Below are 20,000 nucleotides of genomic sequence, written 5' to 3'. Positions count from 1 at the left end.
TGTTTTAGTGATCACCCTATCTAATAAATGATGTTGCTATTTATGATTAGGATTATTACTTGCCTTGCTTCTTTATTCTAACTCTTTTGTACTTCACTGTTCAATGTTTCTCCTCCACATCACTGTTGCCTTTAATCTTTGCTATACATGTACATTGCTTTTTGCAGATACTTGGTTACTTTGACTATGCCTTCACAGCTGTCTTTACTGTAGAGATCATGTTGAAGGTAAATTCGGAGCTCCTTGTCTGTGGTGTGTGTCTTGTGCTGGGATCAGTAATTCTGTAATCGTCTGGTTTATTCCAGGTCCTAGGCTATGCAGATATTGTCTTCACTAGTGTGTTTACATTTGAGATCGTGTTGAAGGTAACCTCATGTGACCTTTCTGCTTTATCTCCGTGTGTGTCACCAGCATAGCCTTAAACCTGGCCTGATGCCTTTCTTTTCTTTTTTCTCTCTAGTCTTTTTCCTCTTTCTCTTTCACTCTATCTCTTTCTCTCTGTACCGCTTTTAAATGTTAAAAGAAAAGAAAAAGCAGCATACCACTGCATCTCCGTCAGACACGTTCTGTCTCATGTTTTGTGGCACGAGAGTTGTCAGGTTTTTTAGCCTTTGTTCAGTCCGTATCCTGGAGAAGACTGATGTTCAGTCCACCTCTGATTGGTATGATGTAAGCCCCAATATTTTTACGCAATTCGTTTATGAATTGTATTCAGTGACTTATCAACAAGCAAAACTGTGCAACAATGTTGCTGGTGTGTTTTGGCATAAACTGGGTTAACTCAGTCACTTAGGCCTCTGTAGCCTGCGCTTAACCCAGAACTTTACAACTGATTGGCTCACACATAAAAGAGGGGGCAAAGCCAAGTGTGTGCAATGAGAGAATGATACAGACTACAGTCCCCTAAGAAAAATGCATATTGCTACAGCATCATGTCTAGACCCACAGGGGCCAGGACAGCACTTTGCTTCCACCTTGAATGGAGCTGGTGTTATGCCCATATATGCTGACCTAGGATCAGTCTCCATTGTCCAGACGTCAGAGAAATCATGCAATAGTGGTCATAGATCAGTGGCTGTGGGCAGCTTGCTCACAATGCTTCTGGGTTCTTTGGGAACTGCTGTATTAACATGTTCTTGGAAGATGACTCCTATGCGCTTCTTCATCTTGTTTGTTTCTTGGAGATGATTGCTTTGGTTTGGGCTCATCTTTTGTGCCCTAAGTATAAGGAGACTGTGGAGCTTCCCTGCGGTCACTAGAGTCTCATTGCGGTCTTAGCAGAGCAACAGGGCAGCGTGTGTTTTTAGAGAACAGCTTACATGGATGTGACTATGTGGGGTTCTCATTTCAGATTGTGCTATCACTCTATTTTCTATGTGCTTTCATTATTTATTCTTTCTTTCCTCACTGCTTTTATCTCTTTGTTATCTTTAGCTTTTAGCATCCTGTGCTGAGCTCACCAGTCTTTAATAAGTGTGATATCCAGGAGTGTACATATGTTTATCTGTGTGTGTATGTGTGTGTGTGTGTGTGTGTGTGTGTGTGTGTGTGTGTGTGTGTGTGTGTGTGTGTGTGTGTGTGTGTGCATGTGTCTGTGTGTTGGGGAGGGAGGATGAATGCATGTCTTCTACATTGTGTGGTCCATTTAAACCCCAATGGCTGCAATCTGTCCCTTGTTCGTCTCTCAGATGATGACGTTTGGAGCATTTCTTCACAAGGGGGCATTCATGAGGAACGCCTTTAATCTCCTGGACATACTGGTTGTGGGCATATCTCTGGCATCCTTCGGACTAGAGTGAGTTCCAGTGGACTGCTTAACTGAGTCTCTCTAACTAATGCATAGCTGCCAGGTCTATACTCACACACCACAGTTCTGTGGTTGTTGTCCATGCATTGTTAACATGCAATTTTACATGGTTCTGGATGGGCTGAAACCTGTGTAGAAGTTACACAAGATCACGAAGACTAATGTCTTAGCTAGCGTGTTGTCCACGTGTTGTTTTGTGTCAAAAACCTGGTTGCTACTTTTGACAGCGACCTTAACTTTAAGGGCTATATAAGTGATGTTTGCATGACTGCATTCTATCACCTGACAAATATGTCCACGTTCCAGGCCATTCTCTCAGCAGCCAACAGTGAAAATACATGCTTTTGTATTTTTGTACACTCGTCTGCTGTGGCAAGTGTGACAAGTTCGTCATCAGTGTGTCAGGGGCATGCGTGTGTGTCCTTACGTGCTCATGGTCTAGACTCAGTGAAGCTGATAGACTCTGGTTTTCCTGTCTGCTTGACCTTAGTAGCTCTGGCTTGCGTATACACTGCATATGCATTGGCCTGCATCGGCACAGAGATCTCTCAGTAGTGTACCCAGTGCTACTGAGTACTGTCACGATACGGCGCTTCCCCGCAAACGTCTTCCTGTGTGTGTGTTCGTTCGTCTGTATGGCCACGCCCTCCCTGTCTATCACACCTGCTCCTTATTGTGTGTTGTTAGTGTGTGTGTATATAAGTCCTGTGTCTACGTATAAGTGTGTCCATGTTTGAACCAGGATAGTTCACTAACCACGTTGTCGTCTTTATGTAAAATAAATGTTCATTGTGTTAGACACGGCTCATCCCCACATGCTGCTTTGCCTCTGCACGTCACAAGTACGACTACTTGTACATTCATGTAGCCTTGCGAATAACTCACATAAATGTACATAAAAACAAAATAAACTTAAATGAAATGACAAAAAGATTACAAAATAAAACTAGTAAACGATACAACATACTAAGCATTTCCATGCGATTATATAGTGAATGTATTCTAGACAGATTCCTTTTTTTGCCTTTACGGATCGAGTAAAAATTTCAGACTTTTAAAACAAACCACAGTGTACCTGCATATACACATAAACATTTGCCCCCTTTTTGGTTAACTGCTGCACCTGCATAGAGATCTCTTAAAAGTAAGAAAAGAAAAATACATTTAGATGTATTCTAACAGCGAAAATCAACAAAAACCCCGAGGTTGGTAGTTGTGTTGCAGTTGCATGTGAATTGTAGTGCTACCCAGAATTTATACATTGCTCTAATACAACATTAACCCCTGTATATATATTCTCAAAACTGAACAACATTGAATTTGTACAAACAATAATTTAGGATGAATATTAGTCTTTTTCTATTTCAACTCTTGTTACACTGGACTACTGTCCACTCAAAGAACTCCATCTTTTGCTTGCAGAGAGTGAAAAAATGGCTTAGTGAGAATTTTGGCATGCATGCATACATTTTAATAAATTTTGTTTTTAAATTTTGTTTATCTTAATTTATGCCATTTTATTTTAGTCCTATTGTTGTATCTTAATTTTCTTTCCATTTTATTTAGTTTTTATTGCATCCTTTTGTAAAGTATTTTCTAAACCTTGTTTAAAAAGTGCTATAGAAATAAAGCTTGTAGTATTAGTATTGAAGCACAGTGAGTATTTAGGCTATAATATATAGCTTTGGTATTATTACATATTGTATGGATGTGTTTTGTGTGGATTTATGTTTTCTTCTTTGCGCTTCGCCACACTGTGTGCGTGCACTAGTCATGAAGTACCACGCATGTGATATGCGTGTTTGTCTGTGCAGTGCCTCAGCAATCTCCGCGGTGAAGATCCTGCGTGTGTGCCGGGTGTTGAGACCTCTCAGAGCCATCAATAGAGCCAAAGGGCTGAAGGTGCATAAACGTTCACATCCAGATGCTGTGTGTCTTGAGCAGCAGGGTCAGGCGTTGCCATTTGTTTATGCCAGTGTAAACTGTTTTCCCCCTGCAGAAAGTGGTCTCGTGTGTGTTTGTGGCCATCAGGACCATCGGTAACATTGTAGTTGTCACCACTCTGCTCCAGTTTATGTTCGCCTGTATCGGAGTGCAGCTCTTTAAGGTAGGCTAGTTTCAGCACAAGCAGTGTCAGTGTGAATAGGGGATGACAGCTATTGCTATTGTGTAAATCAGTTTATGTAGACAGTTCACAATTAGCTTTCATTCACTGCTAGTCAAGAGAAAATATGAACTCACAACACAGAGAAAGTTGCATAATAATGTTATTATTAAATATTGTAATAATAATAAAGGCAGCAGCAATAATAATAACATTGAATTTTTTGATATATTACTGTGTTGATGTTTCTGTATATGATTAATATTTTGTGGTCACTTATTTTAAACGTGGTGTTGTTAGCATCAGATTGTGGCATGCATGCTTGACCTCAGCTCATTCTTCACAGGGGAAATTTTATCGTTGCACTGATGAAATCGTAGTAACGCCAGACGAGTGCAAGTAAGTCCCACAAATCACACACACTTGCATACAAACTCCATATACACACACATACACACTCAATATGTACCCACCTGCGTATGCAGGAATGCGCATACACACACACAATCACACACATTCTTCATGTACACCCACCTGCATGTGTAAATAAGTCCCATAAATTCCGCACACTTGCGTACACACCCAATTTACCTTTCACATGCACTGTTACATGCATACTTCAATATACACCCACAAACCTACACACATATGTGCACACATACACACAATACATACTCACATACACTTACATCCACACTCAGTTTTTTCCCTGTAAAAACAAAATTTGCACATCATGAAATACTTAATTAAAAAGGAGAAATAAAATGCTGGAAAACTTGCTTCATAGAATTCTGCTGGAGATCAAAATGTTAAATGTTTGTGTTACAAATGGTCATTACAACTTCAAACCTAAAAACAATTCCATGTTCAGTGTCATCTGCACAATCATATATCACTGTAGTACCTACTTTCTGTTCTTTATGAGGTCTCACCTGAAGATAGAAATGACAGCAACTGAAAAAGAATGTTGTGTACCATTATTAATTGCATTAATTTTTAAGTTTATAGGAGGTAATCTTTTCAATGTATATTTATAAACACATTTCACCGGGACAAAAATGACAAAAATGTTATTTTAAAGCTGTGTCTATTAAGATTGCTGAGTCCTTCAAAAATGGTATCTTTGCTCAGTGTTTTGCTGACTTTCCCCCTCTCTGTCAGGGGCAACTTTATCGCCTTCAAAGATGGAGACATAAACAAACCTATGCTTCAGAAGCGCATCTGGAAAAATGGCGATTTCAACTTTGACAACGTGCTCAAGGCCATGATGGCCCTCTTCACTGTGTCCACGTTTGAGGGTTGGCCGAAGTAAGACCCACTTAAACCTACTTACTTTTCCTGCCCTTTGCTGTTGGGGTATTTCAACCAACCCTGGTCAGGTACAGTGCTCAGGGGTCAAAGTTCTCCATTGCTTTTTTCCATCAAATGGATTTTCCCATCAAATGGATTTCTATCAGATGTATTCCATGCATGAGATCAACGTAGATGCAAGGTGAAAAAAGCAGGAGAGTGAGGTGTTATGGGATTTACCAGGTGATAGATATCTGGTTTGTATAGGCATAGAGTCTACCTGGATGTCAGTAATTATGTATAGTGTGGAGGCACTGTACAGTATGTAATTGACAGCCAGCCAGTCTCTCGCTGTTGACAGTGGTGTTGTGTCATTAAGTGATGTTGTGCTTTTCCATAATTCTGTGTTGTGCTGTATTGGCTACAAAGCAGCAGTAGGTAATCTGTATAAAAATACATTTGTCATATTTTCTAACTGTCACTGTGTCCTGACAGTAGTACATGAGACAGACCATTTGTGAAAAGGTCAGGCTCTCCTGACTCCACTTACTCCTCCTAATGCTATTTGCGAGAACCCACTGCGCCCAAATCAGAACAACCAATCAGAGCCAGGAGGAATATCTTACTGAGTGTCATTCACTTTTTGTGCACACACATGCTCTTACTCGGTCAAGCACATCCAGACTCTGCAAATCAATGGTGGATATACAACCACTATCACTGAAAAAACTGTCCTTCCTTCCTTGCCAACATCTTATATGATAGACAAGTAAACAGAAAATGATACATGAAGAAAGACAAGGTGAAAAGAAGGAATTATAAATATTTATAATAATAAAGAATTATAAACATTGGAGCAGTTTTTCATTGATAGAAAGGGCTATGGGACCTGAAAGGATTGATAATGAAACTCAGCGCCAAGTTAGCCAGATTTCTGCTTGACAGGTAGCTGTAACAATTGTGGCCTGAGTACGGCAGGGCACGGGGCAGGACATACAGACTTAGTGCAGAACATTTATTAACAATAAACACGTAAGACAAATGTGGCACTCGCATACAACATTTATAATGAATAGGACACGAGACTATACAAACGAACCTTACAGCTACAGAGATCTACTTGAACACACACGCGGCAACAATGACCAACAAAGGGAGCACACACGGACAGGGGTTTAAAGAGACACATTGACACTTAACAGCCAACCCTATACACGCGAGTGTAATCCCGGAGGGCGTGGTACATCCCCCTGCGTGCGGCGGGCCGTACCACATGACTTATGGGGAGGAGCAGTCCGTGACAGTAGCTAATTAACCCTGCTGGGAAAAATAAGAATCACAAAGTAAAGATGGTAATGCTAACAGTAACACGTCATAGCAAATTTCTAGCAAAGTTCTTTTACTTAATACATATTGTTCTAGATTACTTTTCGTGCCTATAAGATTTTTTTCTGCTCGTTCGAGGCGAAGATGAAGTGCAGTGGTATTTATGCTTTCTTCCCTTCTTCGGGCTGGTTTAAACCTCCCCTGTCACTGCTTCCCGTGTCAACTCTTTACAATAGCCTATATTTGTCATTATATTGCATTTTAGTGTACATTTTATTTCAAGCACTAATTTGAAATCACTGCAATTCGCAGGTCATTGTATTGTGCTGTAACAAAAGAGCATCTAAATAAAATGTCACTGAAACATGCAATATGTTAAATGTTCAGGTTTTCCTCTTTACATGTGGTCCCATCCACATGAACTTCTCAGCAGTCCCTGATTTAAATATCACTTTAATAGAATATAAAGGGAAGAGCACCACCTTCTGGAGAATGCTTTATCAAGTCCATGAGGGTTTTTTGCATCTAAGAATTTATGACAATAAAAAAGACAATAAAAATGGTCAAACAGGCAGCAGGATAGAATCTTCTTCTCCTTCTGCTGTCTCCTTGTTTTTGACTTATCTTCCCTCTTTCCATCAGACTTCTCTATGAAGCCATTGACTCATATAGTGTGAACCATGGCCCCGTCTTCAACAACCGCGTGGAAATCTCCATCTTCTTCATCATCTACATCATCATCATCGCCTTCTTCATGATGAACATCTTTGTGGGTTTCGTCATCGTGACATTCCAGGAGCAAGGCGAGAGCGAGTACAAGAACTGTGAGCTGGACAAGAACCAGGTGTGTCTTTGTGTGTGTGTGTGTGTGTGTGTGTGTGTGTGTGTGTGTGTGTGTGTGTGTGTGTACGTTGGTTTATGTGTGAGTGTGTGTCAGAGAGAGAGAGGGATAGTGATAAAGAGAACAAATAAAGGAGAGATGAATTTTACTTCTTCAGCATGTCTTTTCTCTCTTTGACTCTTCAATGTTTTTGGCATTTCTGTGTGTAGGTGTTTCTTTACTGTTGCTGTAGACTGAGTGTGCTTGTTTGTGAGTGCGTCCCTGCATCTCCTTGTGCCTCCACAGAGGCAGTGTGTGGAGTACACGCTGAATGCTGAGCCCATCAAGCAATTCATCCCCACAGACCCCTACCAGTACAAGTTCTGGCTCGTGGTCAACTCTGCAGTCTTTGAATATGTCATGCTGGTGCTCATTATTCTCAATATCCTCTGTCTAGCAGTGCAGGTAAGTGTGTGTGTGTGTGTGTGTGTGTGTGTGTGTGTGTGTGTGTGTGTGTGTGTGTGTGTGCTCGTGCCTATATGCCTTTGCTTTTGCCACGTATTTTAGCATTTCTCGAAATCAGGCTTGGCTCTGACTCATATCCACCTGGCTGCAAACAGGTTGTAGATCATAGTTGCCACAGCATTTTACTGCATGCTATCCATGTGTAACCCTAACAACAGGCAAACCTTTGAAAACTCTAATGTCTCTCTTTCCCACCACTGTAGCACTTTGAGCAGTCTGCGGAATTTAGCCATGTGATGGACATCTTGAATATGATATTCACAGCAGTCTTTACTGTGGAGATGGTCGTGAAACTAATTGCCTACAAACCTACGGTTGGTTATGTGTACATACCTAAATGCATGTGTGCGTACACCATTTACACCACTGTATTGGGACACACACACCTCATAAATAAACATTATCATTCACATAAAAAATACAGCTCATAAATACACGCCATCTTTCATGAGAAACATACACTTTCACAAATGCAAGGAATGCTAACATAATAGCCCACTTACACAATCTTTTATCATCTTTAAAATAAATATACATTTCTTAAAGATTAGTTGTATAATAGTTGTACAACTCCTTTTTCCTGTGCCCAGCTCTTTGTTAAGAAGAAGGACAGAAAGCTTGTAAGAGATTCAGTGTGGTGTGCAGTGCTCAAATACTTTCATCTCTCTCTCTCTCGCTCTCTCTCTCTCTCTCTCTCTGTCTCTCTCTCTCTCTAAATTGCTTAACTACATGCTAAATGTATTGACACAGGTACAGGTATTAGCATAGTACAGGGAAGTGGTACCCTGTCTTACCCACAAGTGTGAGCTTTCACTTACCTCTCAGAGTTAACTCAGGCACTCTTTCATAGTTGCAGCCTAGTTCCTTAGTGACACTTTTGTGGGTGTGAGTGGGCACCATTAATCTAATATATATTTCAATCATTAATGCATGATCCTTTGAACTCAAAACCCACTGCTAATAGCCACTTAGGACAATGCTGCATTGATATGAATTGTGATACATACCCAGTTTTCTATGTAAATGGTGTAGTAGTTATAGCTAACCCAGCACACCTGCCCCTTGTTACCCGCCTAAGGGCTATTTTGAAGACCCGTGGAATGTGTTTGATGCTCTGGTGGTGATCGGCAGCTTAGTTGACATTGTGCTCAGTGAGATCGATGTAAGTAAGCCCCTCCCCTCTCCCCCAGCTCTACCTCTGCTTTAGGTCCTGTCAATTCTCTTTGCTCTGTAATGGTCTGTTACAGCTCTGTGACTTAAAGGGAACGTCTCAGCCCCCTGTGAGCTCCTTTAAAGTAACTTTCACTCAAAAATCTCATCTCTTCTGACAACTCGAGTTCTAATTTCTGTCTTTCTCTTTTTTCCTTAATTTTTCCCTGTCTTCCATAACCTTTATTTTTGATCCTCTTCCCTTCTCCTCTCTTCTCTTCTCTTCTCTTCTCTTCTCTTCTCTTCTCTTCTCTTCTCCTCTCTTCTCTTCTCTTCTCTTCTCTTCTCTTCTCTTCTCTTCTCCTCTTTTCTCCTATCTTCTCTTCTCTTCTCTTCTCTTCTCTTCTCCTCTCTTCTCTTCTCTTCTCCTCTTTTCTCCTATCTTCTCCTCTCTTCTCTTCTCTTCTCCTCTCTTCTCTTCTCTTCTCTTCTCTTCTCCTCTTTTCTCCTCTCTTCTCCTCTCTTCTCCTCTCTTCTTTTCCCTTGCCCCCTGTGGTTGTGGTTTTTATATTAACAGCATTATTTCACTGATGCTTGGAACGCATTTGATGCCTTAATTGTAGTGGGTAGCATCATAGATATTGCTGTCAATGAAATCAACGTAAGTATGACCATCTTTGCTTCTATTAGATGAGAAACCATGCAAGAAAACCATGTCGGGACAACAATACTGTGGGTTTTATATGTTGCATAAGCCTAAGACATGTATGTCATGTATGCTCATGGAAATTTACATTATGGAAATTCCAAATATAATCAGTCTTTATATCCAAGAGTATGTGGGTGAAGATGGCGGCATTATTCAGAAGTAAAATTAAGCCATCTTGCCTCTTTCCCCAGTGTTTTTTTGCAAGGTTTCATTTAGTAGATGTTGTCTGTGATTGTTCAGTTCTGTTGTGTTTTGTCACTAGAAGTTCTAATGGGAACTGGAAGTCCCAAGGACACTGGAAATAGATGGAAAATACCATGTGAAATATGCAACATTTTAGCCTGCAAAAAATATTTTTTCAAATGTAAAAAAAAAAGAAGACAATATTTATTGTCAAGACAATATTTATTCCAATTACCTGTCTGTATCATAAGTTGTGTTAAATACATCAAACCTTGCTATATAATCAGCTGGAACTCTTTCAATTGTTTTGTGTGACCGAGTTTTTGATGTCTCTATGATGGGTTCTTGAGAAGGTTGGGATAATTGATATGTTACATTGCTTACACAGTTTGCACCATGGAAACCACAATGTGGTTTTTCTAACCCCTATTCTTATTTATTCTGTTTCCGTAGAAATTGAAAGAGGCAAGTATGGCGGGATGCGCTGTTCTCTTTGCTTCGGTCTCCTTCATAATGGCTCTCTGCCCCAACTCTTAAAATATTTCCAAACGTTTTGTGAGGTTGAAGTTCTCCCAGTCTGAAAGTGTAACCCTTATGTTCATGTAGATCAGAGCTATGAAAGTGTCAGGCTCATTTTTTGCCTGATCCTGAAGTTGTCTTTGCTACCAGTTGCTACTAAAAACAGTTGGCCTCAACTTCAGATGCATGTAACTTGAAGATCAGCAAATACTCTGGTCTACAAGAATACAGATAATGTCTTAGCCTGGGGGTCAAGCTGTCAGATGTCTTAACTTCCGCTTCGTGCCCCAGTTTGGCTTAACAAATCTGGACTAACCCAGCTTGAGCTCTAGACGTTTAACACATTGTCTGCTGACATGGAAGAATTCTAGAACTCAAGTCTGATTTTAACAGTGGTGACCAGGCTATGGACATCTCATAAAGATCTCCATTTGCTAATACGGCATGAAGACAGTAAAGCTTCGGTCTTTTCTCTTCAACTTTACTGTACTTAAACTACATCACTATCAAAAATACGCAATTGAGTACTGAAAAAGGATAAAACAATTCATGAATGTGAATGGAATATTCTACCACTTTCCGGGACCATGCACACCATGTTCAGTATCGAAATATGACTCACATTTTTGGAGCTAATAATTCTAGGAAAGTCCTGAGAAGTCCTGGAATTAAGATCACGACCAAGTTAAAAAAAGCCCCTAAAAGATCTGGAGAGTTGTTTGTGATATGTGGTAAATGCCCAAAGACCACTTCCATGCGTGTCATTTCTGATGATATTCCCATGCTGTACTCGGTGGCCATGGTGACAGGGAGGGGCTGGGTATTCCATACACACACAGTGGAGGCCTTTCCTCCACAGTGCTGATGGTGTTTGCTGCTAAGTTGTGTCTGTCAGTGCTGTGAAACTTCTGCATATTACATTCACAATGGAAGAACAACACTCACACGCTCACACATTCTATACACAGCTGTCTAAGCTGCCAAGCTGTCTCTCTGGAGTTGTCATTTGTCCACGTGTGACCACGTGTTGTATATGTCCCTATAGGTGTTTGTGTCGTGTATATATATGTGGCTGTATACATGTTTGCACAATATATGTTTATTGTTTGTTTGGTCTCTGGTGTATACATATATATATATATGTTAGTCTGTGTCCCTATATAGATGTGTATGACTGTGGTTCAGCATGGTTCGGCTTTGTGTTGGTGTAAGTATGTATGGTCCTGTCTGTGTGTGTGTGTGTCTTGCATATGTCTTTGTCTCTATGTGTTAATTGTGCTGTTTTTCTTCTCTGTCTATGTCTGTCTTTGTAGATATTCAGCATATATTTGTTTCACATGGACCTGAATATTATTTGGTTTAACGTTAGTGTATAGTAATAGTGCTTTAGCTAAAACCCTCACACACACACACACACACACACACACACACACACACACACACACACCATGTATATATTATTTTTAAAAGTTGTAAAGGCCTTGTGAAGCACATTAAATTTTTTCCTACTTTCTTTGTGACTTGCTGTCATACTAAATTATGTAGCCATAGATATAACCCTACTAGATCTAAAACAGCACTTACAAATGCATTATAAAGACCACATTATCTGATCTAGTACTAGCTATATCTATGCTGTCTGATGCCCACTCATGGGTATGTGTGCTGTTCATCAAGTTATAGTGGTGTTTGTCCATCCACCATTGCATGCTGGAAAATGTAGTTGCTACACCACATGCTAACATTAGTTCATGTTCTGCAGTTGCTGTTTGGCCCCAAACCTGAAGTGGTTAGTCCCTGCCATGCTAATTCATCATAAATTCTGTCCCTTTTCTCTTTCTATACCTCTTCCCTGTCCAGCTCTAGACAGACTGGCCGTGGAGCTCAGAACTGATGTGACAATCAGAATAGTGGACTGTACAGTACAATCAGAACAAAACAAGCATAGTGTCCACTTACAGTTAGGAACACAGAGTGTTCAGAGTAAACAAATTATCCAGTAACACACAGGGCAGCAAACTGAATAGATTGAATCTGCACAGGAACTTGCCGTAATCAGACAGAATGCACAAAGAATATCCAGTAGCAATTAGCTTAGCACACACAGGCCCTATTTGTTCAAGGTTTGCACATGCAAAAACACAAGCAAACTTGTTAAAATCTGCAAAAAACTACCCAATCTGATCAATTGACAGGATGTAAGAAGGACTGTGTCTTTCAAATGAGTAAAATAGTACATACGTTTTGTGTTTCCTTAATGCATAAGCAATTTGCGGTGTTTATAAATAAGGCTGCAAAATACAGAGCAGTGTCTTTGCAAATAGGTGATTTTGCACTCACATAGTAATATACGAATCCCGAAAGTAGTTTGAAGAATGAAGACTAACACAGCTTGAGTGCATGGACTTATAATGTTGGTAACAAAACTGCTGTTGATTGTAAATTATTCAAAACCATATAAAGAGGACAAAAAAATTGATACATACGCCATATCTAAGAAAGCCAATTTGGTTTTATGTTTTACTTTTCTTTTTTTTTTTCATTTTACACAGTGCTGACAATATTTATTTGCTACTTTAAAAGTTCTTAAACCCTAATTTGTCTTCTCAACGAACACCTTGAATACCTTCTTACATTTCAGGTCACTTTAAGTTTTTGTTTTCAGTAGAGCTCTTTGAGATCCATGCTCACCTAACTACTGAGAACATTCTGTACACGACAAAGATTATTTTAAATATTGTATTTGCACATAATCTCATTCTTTTTAAATCACCCACAAACTGCCCACTAATGATGATCAGTCCAATCACAACCCTAATATATAGAAAACCTGTCGGTGAGCTTGCCAATAGCCAGGCCCTATCTGAAAACCAAGAAACTTCTCATAGATCTGCACTGGATTTCTTGGGTTCCCCAGTCTGTTGAAAGGGGCACCAGGCAGGATGAGAGCTTGTGTCTGTCGATGAGAGTGCAGTATGGCGTGTGATTGTCTTGTCTTTCTTCTGCCTCCCTCTAGTGAGCTTTTAGAGCTCAGATGAGACAGAGAAAGGGATCATGGGTAGAGAAGGTGTGTAGAATTCAGCCAGGGTGCATGTTGACTGTCTCTCGTGTTCGTCTCTTTCCTGTTTTCTTTCTCTTGTCTTATTCTTTCTCTCATACTGTGGCTTTCTCTCTGAATTCTCTCGCATCTTTCTCTTTTATTTCTCAATTTCTTTTTTGCATGTGTCTCTCCTTGCCTCTTTCTCTCTAGGCCTTTCTGTTTTGTTTTGTTTTTTTCCTGGTTCTCTTTCTGTCGGCCTGTCCTCTTGCACAGGACTGTGATAGTGTCGAGAGGCACTCTAATACAGGGTTCTGTCCAACATGCATGAGGAGGCTACAATGCCTATGAAAAACTCCTCTCCTTATTCAGTGTGAATGAATGGGAGTGTGTCTGCATGCTTGTCTGTGCGTGTGTGTAATGGGGAGAGGGAGAGTGCCCCGATGCTTGTCTGCTGTTTGGCAGTGCTATGTGCATGTTTCACCAAGTGTTATGACTAGGACATTCTAGAAAACGTATTCGTTTTAGCATTTTTGCCCATTTACCTCTTACGGACTCAAAAACAGTACATCCTCTGTGTTAAAACGAAGGGGTTCAGTACTGTAGCTTGGACTGAGAAAGGCCTTGCCTGTCTGGAGCCTTTTATATTCCCTCTTACTGAAGAACACTTCACTATGTTTCATGTTCTTAATAGACTCTTTTCTTTATTTACTTGTATGTGTATATGTGTTTGTGGTCCTCTGAGTGAGAAGTGTGTGTGTCTGTGTGTGCATAAATGTGTATGTTTGTATAAGATTGGATAGCAGTGACAAAGGGACATATCAACTATGTGTATGATTACAGTCATGTTAATGCATCATCAGAAGTTGCTGCTGTGAGGTCATCAGAAAGAGCGAGAAACTAATTGCTTTTGGGGCCTGCAGACTGAGGATGCTCAATACCTGCCTCCATTTCAGGAAATGATCCTTAAATCAGATTTGCTTCCTGTTACACATTTGCTGGCACATTTGTATGTATCTGTCCAAGTGTATATCTTAAATAAGTTTTTAGAAATGCTTTTGGCTTTTGTTTCATAGGTGCTATGCGTGAACATTTTGCTCTGGTTTATGTTTGATTGCTGAGTCTGTTGGAATTTCAGAGTCAGTCATACATTACTGGTCATCATATTTTGCCTGTTGAAGGCACGTAAATGTGCCATTAACAATATAGAGTGTAATGGAGCTGGCTTGACAGTCCACACCGTTACGTTCAGATGTCAGCTATATGTTCAGAAATAGTTTGTGATGCCACTCTTTGATTGAATTTGGTAGGCCTGTTTTTTCATTTGTGAAGAAGACTCTAAGATGTCTGGACATGCACATCCACACACTGTCTTGTCACCATTTTGGCTGAACTTGTCAGATGTTCAGAATGTTGTCTTTGCATAGGGTCCTGCTATTTCATGCTGTTGTGCTATTTGTTCTGTTTGTCACATTAGTATCCCAAGTCTTTGATGTAATTTAGAGCGGTGTTGTTATGTGAATAGATTAAGGTTATGTAGACAGATCTAGTTTTCTGCAGTTATTTTATTACATTTTTTTGCAACATGAGGTGTTCTGATTTCTTTGTTGAATGATTTCCTGTAGTGCTGTGCGATATGATGATATATCTTGTGAGGACAGAAGGACTTTGCGTTAAGACAATACCATCAAATATGGATGTTACTCTGAATGCCAAATCTCAAACACTCTAGCAGGTTTAATAAACTCTAGAAGGTTAATAAACTTAGAAATGCAAGTTTTGGCTAGCTATCTACAAGAACAAGTTCAAATAAAAATAAACTACAACAACACTTGGAAATATACCAAGACAACAAGCGGAGGATATTATAATGGATGGTGTAATGCTGTGTGAAGAACTGGTGAAGGAATGCAGCTGAAAAGTAGCCATACTGAAGAGCAGGAACCAGTTGCACCAGCTGAACTTAAGTTCCATTGTAAATTGGGGTCCAACCTAAACCTTGAGAGTAGTTAATTTTAAAATAGTGATGCAGATTTTTGGTTTCACCACACTTACTGTACATCTTAACTATATATGGTTATATATAATAGATATCTAGATTTTTTTAGAGTTAATTATTATTATTATTTTTACCTCAGTGTAATCTAGTTTTTTTTTTTTTTTTTCTACTGTTTAACTATTTAATCTCCTCTTAAAACTATTTAATCTCTGTTAAAATAAGTATGGGCATTTTCACAGACTTTATTTTTCTGATCCAGAATAGGATGCTGAGGGTATGCGTGGTCAGCCTTGGCCGTGTAACTAGTTGTATAGCTAATTAGAGAGTAATCAACTTTAACACTATGAACAGTTAAAATTTTATTTTTTATAACTACCTCTATATAGGTAGTTATATAGGCTTTGGTCATACCACAGTATAATGTAATTGTAATTATACACAGTATAAGATGTGAAATATATAATAAGAAATAGGTCTTATATAAACCATTGTATTTACAAAAAATGTGCATCATTACAGCCATATGAAATTACCTACCTATATCAGGATGTGATATTTTAGTCATATCGCACAGCCCTAATTTACTGTTGTTAAGATACTTAAGTGGTCTTATGTGTGGAGATGCTATTTACTACCTATTAGTGATGTTGTGTTAGAGTTTGTGATAAGCAGTTTGTTTGGTTAAAAGTTGTATTATCTTTGTGTGTTAAAAGGTTTAGTGGTGTGCAGATTTTGTGTGGCTGTGTGTGCATGATTGATTAATGTGGTTCTTTAATTTTAAAGCCCACGGAGCCTCCAAAGTTGGATGAGGCGGGGGTAAGATACTACTGGGCATCAACCATAATTACAATCTACTTTCTTTTATCAAGTTTCCGTTGAAATTCTGTATTTAAAATATTTTATGATATAACCTCAGCTATCTCTGCCCCTTCTTAAAGTGACTTTTTGGATTTCATACTTTTCATTTGGCTTTAATTAAATTTGGTTTTTGTTTTGCTTTCATGTTCCTTGGGTTTGCTTTATGTTTTGTTTCTTTATGTTTATGTTCCTGTTTCTTTGTTTCATCATTCAACTGTTCTTTCTTTAACGAGGGAAAGTGTCACTCAAACGTGGCAGAGAGAGAGAGAGAGAGAGAGAGAGAGAGAGAGAGTGTGTGTGTGTGTGTGTGTGTGTGTGTGTGTGTGGGCGTGCGTGTGCGTACGTGTGTGTGTGTGTGTGTGTGTGTGTGTGCGCAGACGTGAGTGTGGGGGGTTGCTGGCTCCCTCACGTTTGTAGCGCTGACACTGCTGCATGATGTGGGCCCCATGAGGTCAGGTTGTTGGGTACGGTTGTGACCTCAGGATAACCTTTGACTAGGGGTTTGGGGCCCCTGTAAGTTCGCATGCAGTGACTCGGGGTTGAGAATGCCATGCTTGTGCCAACGCGTGTTAAGTATGGCCAGGTTTATTTAGGCCAGCATGCTCCTTCCTGTTAATTCCTCTTCCTCTTTAAGGACTGGCTTTTATTCTACAGGTGCCTGACAATGCTTCAGCAAAAGTCTGACCAGCTGTAACTTTAACATCTAACATTCTAACATATATCTTAAATGTTGAATCACATTCTTCAAATTAAAAAAAAGGGAAACATTGAATAAAGTGCTAAAGTGCCACTGTAAGGCTTTAGTGATTGGTAGATAACAAATATAAGTCTTGCATTAGTACCCACAATGCAGTAAACCAAAATGAGCTCACACTTTGATGATTAAGTGTGCTGTCTCCTGCTGGTCAGGCAGCTGAAGCACAGCCCGATGCTATTGGCTTCCTGTTTCTCATGTTTCTCATTCTCTAACTCTGACTCCTTAAATCACAGAATGCGGAAGAAAAGTCAGGCCTTTCCATTACCTTCTTCCGGCTGTTTCGAGTGTTGCGATTAGTCAAACTACTCAGCAAAGGGGAGGGCATTCGTACCCTCCTGTGGACCTTCATTAAGTCCATCCAGGTGAGGCGTTCTATCTGTCAAAACCACCCAACACCCTAATCCACCGCCAAATGTCTCAAAACAACACTAAACCTCTCAACACATCTCTTAATACACTCACAAGCTTCCAGACAACTTTAAAAAATATTTACATGTTTAGAAATCAGCAGTGAAGTCCATTCAGTCCACACAAACGCACAAACACACACTCTCACTGTCTCTTTCTGTGTGCCATTGTACATGAGATATTGCTTTTAATAGTTTACAATTTGGTTTATTATAACCACAATCTAACATGCTTCACTAAAATATTCAGATGCTCCTGAAAACACTTATAGCTTGATTATATGTTAGATTAGGACTGCAGCCTAACTACACAGCTCAGTAGATATCCATTTTTCATGTATGCACATAATTATATACACTCTGCACTCACTAGTGTTGAGTGACGTTATTTTGTTTGTTTGTTTACACCGTACTTGTGATTGTGCTCCATACAGGCTCTGCCATATGTCGCCCTACTCATCGCCATGGTGTTCTTCATTTATGCCGTCATCGGCATGCAGGTGAGAGCCTCGTCCGTGTGTCCATGAAATGCCAACACACACACACACACACACACACACACACGCATGTGCACAGATGCACACAGATTCCAAGTCGGTCCAAATTCAGATTCCAGGTCGGTCCAAACAGTGCAGTTGTGTGTGACTACAGTGTGTGGCTCTTTCTCCTTCTGGATTCTAAAGTGTGCTAACAGGCTGAGCATTGTAAAGTGAGCTTTGTGTGTGAACATTCTAAAGTAAGCTTTTCTGAATATTTTAGAGTGAGTGTTAGTGTAGGTCAGGTTCCTTTACCAGTTGTAATTTAATCTTTCAGCAATTTTTAGACAAGGGCATTGTAGCTGTGATTTGAACTGAGGGTCTGCTGGTCCTTATGGGATGAGTGTGTGTGTGTGTGTGTGTGTGTGTGTGTGTGTGTGTGTGTGTGTGTGTGTGTGTGTGTGTGTGTGTCTGTCTGTCTGTCTGTCTGTCTGTCTGTCTGTCTGTCTGTCTGTCTGTCTGTCTGTGTGTGTCTGTCTGTTTTTCCTTCAGATGTTTGGGAAGATAGCAATGGTGGATGGAACACCAATCACCAGAAACAACAACTTCCAATGTTTTTCCCAGTCGGTGCTGCTTCTGTTCAGGTTAGAGAGGAAGCATACTCCTGTTCTTGTTTTCATCTCCCCTGGCAGAATTTTAAGGGTACTTTGGGTAATTTAATACACTTAATAAGTTGGTCGGTTTATCTGAAAATATGTAAAAGGATTTTTATTCTATACACAGTACCTAAAAATGCCAAGCAAGTTCTAACCACAAAAAAATAAAACAAGTGATAAAATAGTCTAACAACTTAAAAAAAGAACAAATCTGAAACTTTCTTTGCTTCAGTCTGTATTTGTATGTCTATGTGTGTTTATGTGTGTGTTTGTGTGTGTTTAGGTGTGCTACAGGAGAAGCCTGGCAGGAAATCATGCTGGCATGTATGCCAGGTCAGATGTGTGACCCAGAGTCGGATTACAGCCCTGGCGAGGAGTTGTCCTGTGGTAGCAACTTTGCTATCCCTTACTTTATCACCTTCTACATGGTCTGTGCATGGCTGGTACGTACACACACACAGCCAGAGTCCTTCACTCTGGCCACGTTAGTGGGTTGTTGTGTCATGTTATTCTCCTGTCTAGATTGGTAGATCCAGATAGCGTTATGGAGTAATAATGCGCATGAGGCTGGGTATGGCTTTAATCACCAGGGAGCGTGATGTGGGTTTACGTCTACAGATAATACATTTCACTGATTTTGGAGGGCGCGAGTGCATTTATTGCCATTTGGTGAGCAGAAATAAATGCGCCTGTGACGAGCTTGGTGGAGTGGCTTAGAAAGGGTTGTGACATTTCAAACCCACCAGTGCGATGGTGCTTTTGATGCAATTTCATCTTAAAACAGCACTTGCTCTCCTGCCTCCATGGACGTGCCCAATTTCTCCCAGCTGGATTTTGATCATGAACCTCACCCTATTAAATATGTATCTCCCGGTTACTAACTAAATACAACTAATTTTACATTTAATTTTTTTAATTTAATTTTTGTTTTTTTGTAACAATTCTATTATGACTAGTAAATGTAAATGAGACTTGGAATGTAATTATGCATTGAAAATTGTATTATTTTTATTTAATTACATAATTACTCATACCATGATTATGTAAATATGAATTTTACTCTCAACACAATTAACAGTAATGGTAACAATAACCTGTATTACCATAATTTGTATTTTTAATAATTGGTATGATTTGGGCCATCTCCTGCCAGGATAGTTTAATCTCCTCAGCTTCAGGTCTGCTTCAGGTGCCATATGTTTTGGCATAGTGTACTTTCTGACAAGTATGTCTAGTTCATCTGTGATTTGTTTTTTGGTTTTTTTTGTTTTGTTTTTCTGGGTTTTTTTGCTGCTGCCATGGCGACTGTCTGTCCGCTGTGTTGCCGGCTCGTACTTGGCTTTAAAGGTTACGAGAGGAGTTAATCTGATTGGATATT

General features: G+C 39.8%; 1 protein-coding gene across 7 annotated transcripts in view; it reads left to right on the top strand.

Annotated features, from left to right (window-relative positions):
* cacna1da (calcium channel, voltage-dependent, L type, alpha 1D subunit, a) overlaps positions 1 to 20,000 on the top strand; it is an 81,507-nt gene that overhangs the window by 49,506 nt on the left and 12,001 nt on the right. For 2 of the 7 annotated variants that reach the window (XM_081705143.1, XM_035520235.2), the window contains 16 exons: positions 168 to 227; positions 1,689 to 1,795; positions 3,622 to 3,709; positions 3,807 to 3,914; positions 4,258 to 4,310; positions 5,073 to 5,219; positions 7,170 to 7,371; positions 7,654 to 7,812; positions 8,076 to 8,186; positions 9,063 to 9,152; positions 9,599 to 9,682; positions 16,252 to 16,284; positions 17,317 to 17,445; positions 17,925 to 17,990; positions 18,519 to 18,610; positions 18,906 to 19,065. In XM_081705143.1, the coding sequence (XP_081561269.1) occupies positions 168 to 227; positions 1,689 to 1,795; positions 3,622 to 3,709; positions 3,807 to 3,914; positions 4,258 to 4,310; positions 5,073 to 5,219; positions 7,170 to 7,371; positions 7,654 to 7,812; positions 8,076 to 8,186; positions 9,063 to 9,152; positions 9,599 to 9,682; positions 16,252 to 16,284; positions 17,317 to 17,445; positions 17,925 to 17,990; positions 18,519 to 18,610; positions 18,906 to 19,065 (1,689 nt within the window). Of the gene's footprint in view, positions 1 to 167; positions 228 to 305; positions 366 to 1,688; positions 1,796 to 3,621; positions 3,710 to 3,806; positions 3,915 to 4,257; positions 4,311 to 5,072; positions 5,220 to 7,169; positions 7,372 to 7,653; positions 7,813 to 8,075; positions 8,187 to 9,062; positions 9,153 to 9,598; positions 9,683 to 16,251; positions 16,285 to 17,316; positions 17,446 to 17,924; positions 17,991 to 18,518; positions 18,611 to 18,905; positions 19,066 to 20,000 lie in introns of all 7 variants that reach the window. The other 5 variants (XM_081705145.1, XM_081705144.1, XM_081705146.1 and 2 more) reach the window with 5 other exon arrangements.

This window comes from Electrophorus electricus, chromosome 22 (genome assembly GCF_041902795.1).
Source record: "Electrophorus electricus isolate QZ-2024a chromosome 22, ASM4190279v1, whole genome shotgun sequence".
Classification (NCBI taxonomy): domain Eukaryota; kingdom Metazoa; phylum Chordata; class Actinopteri; order Gymnotiformes; family Gymnotidae; genus Electrophorus; species Electrophorus electricus.
This window is presented reverse-complemented; position numbering and strand designations above follow the sequence as displayed.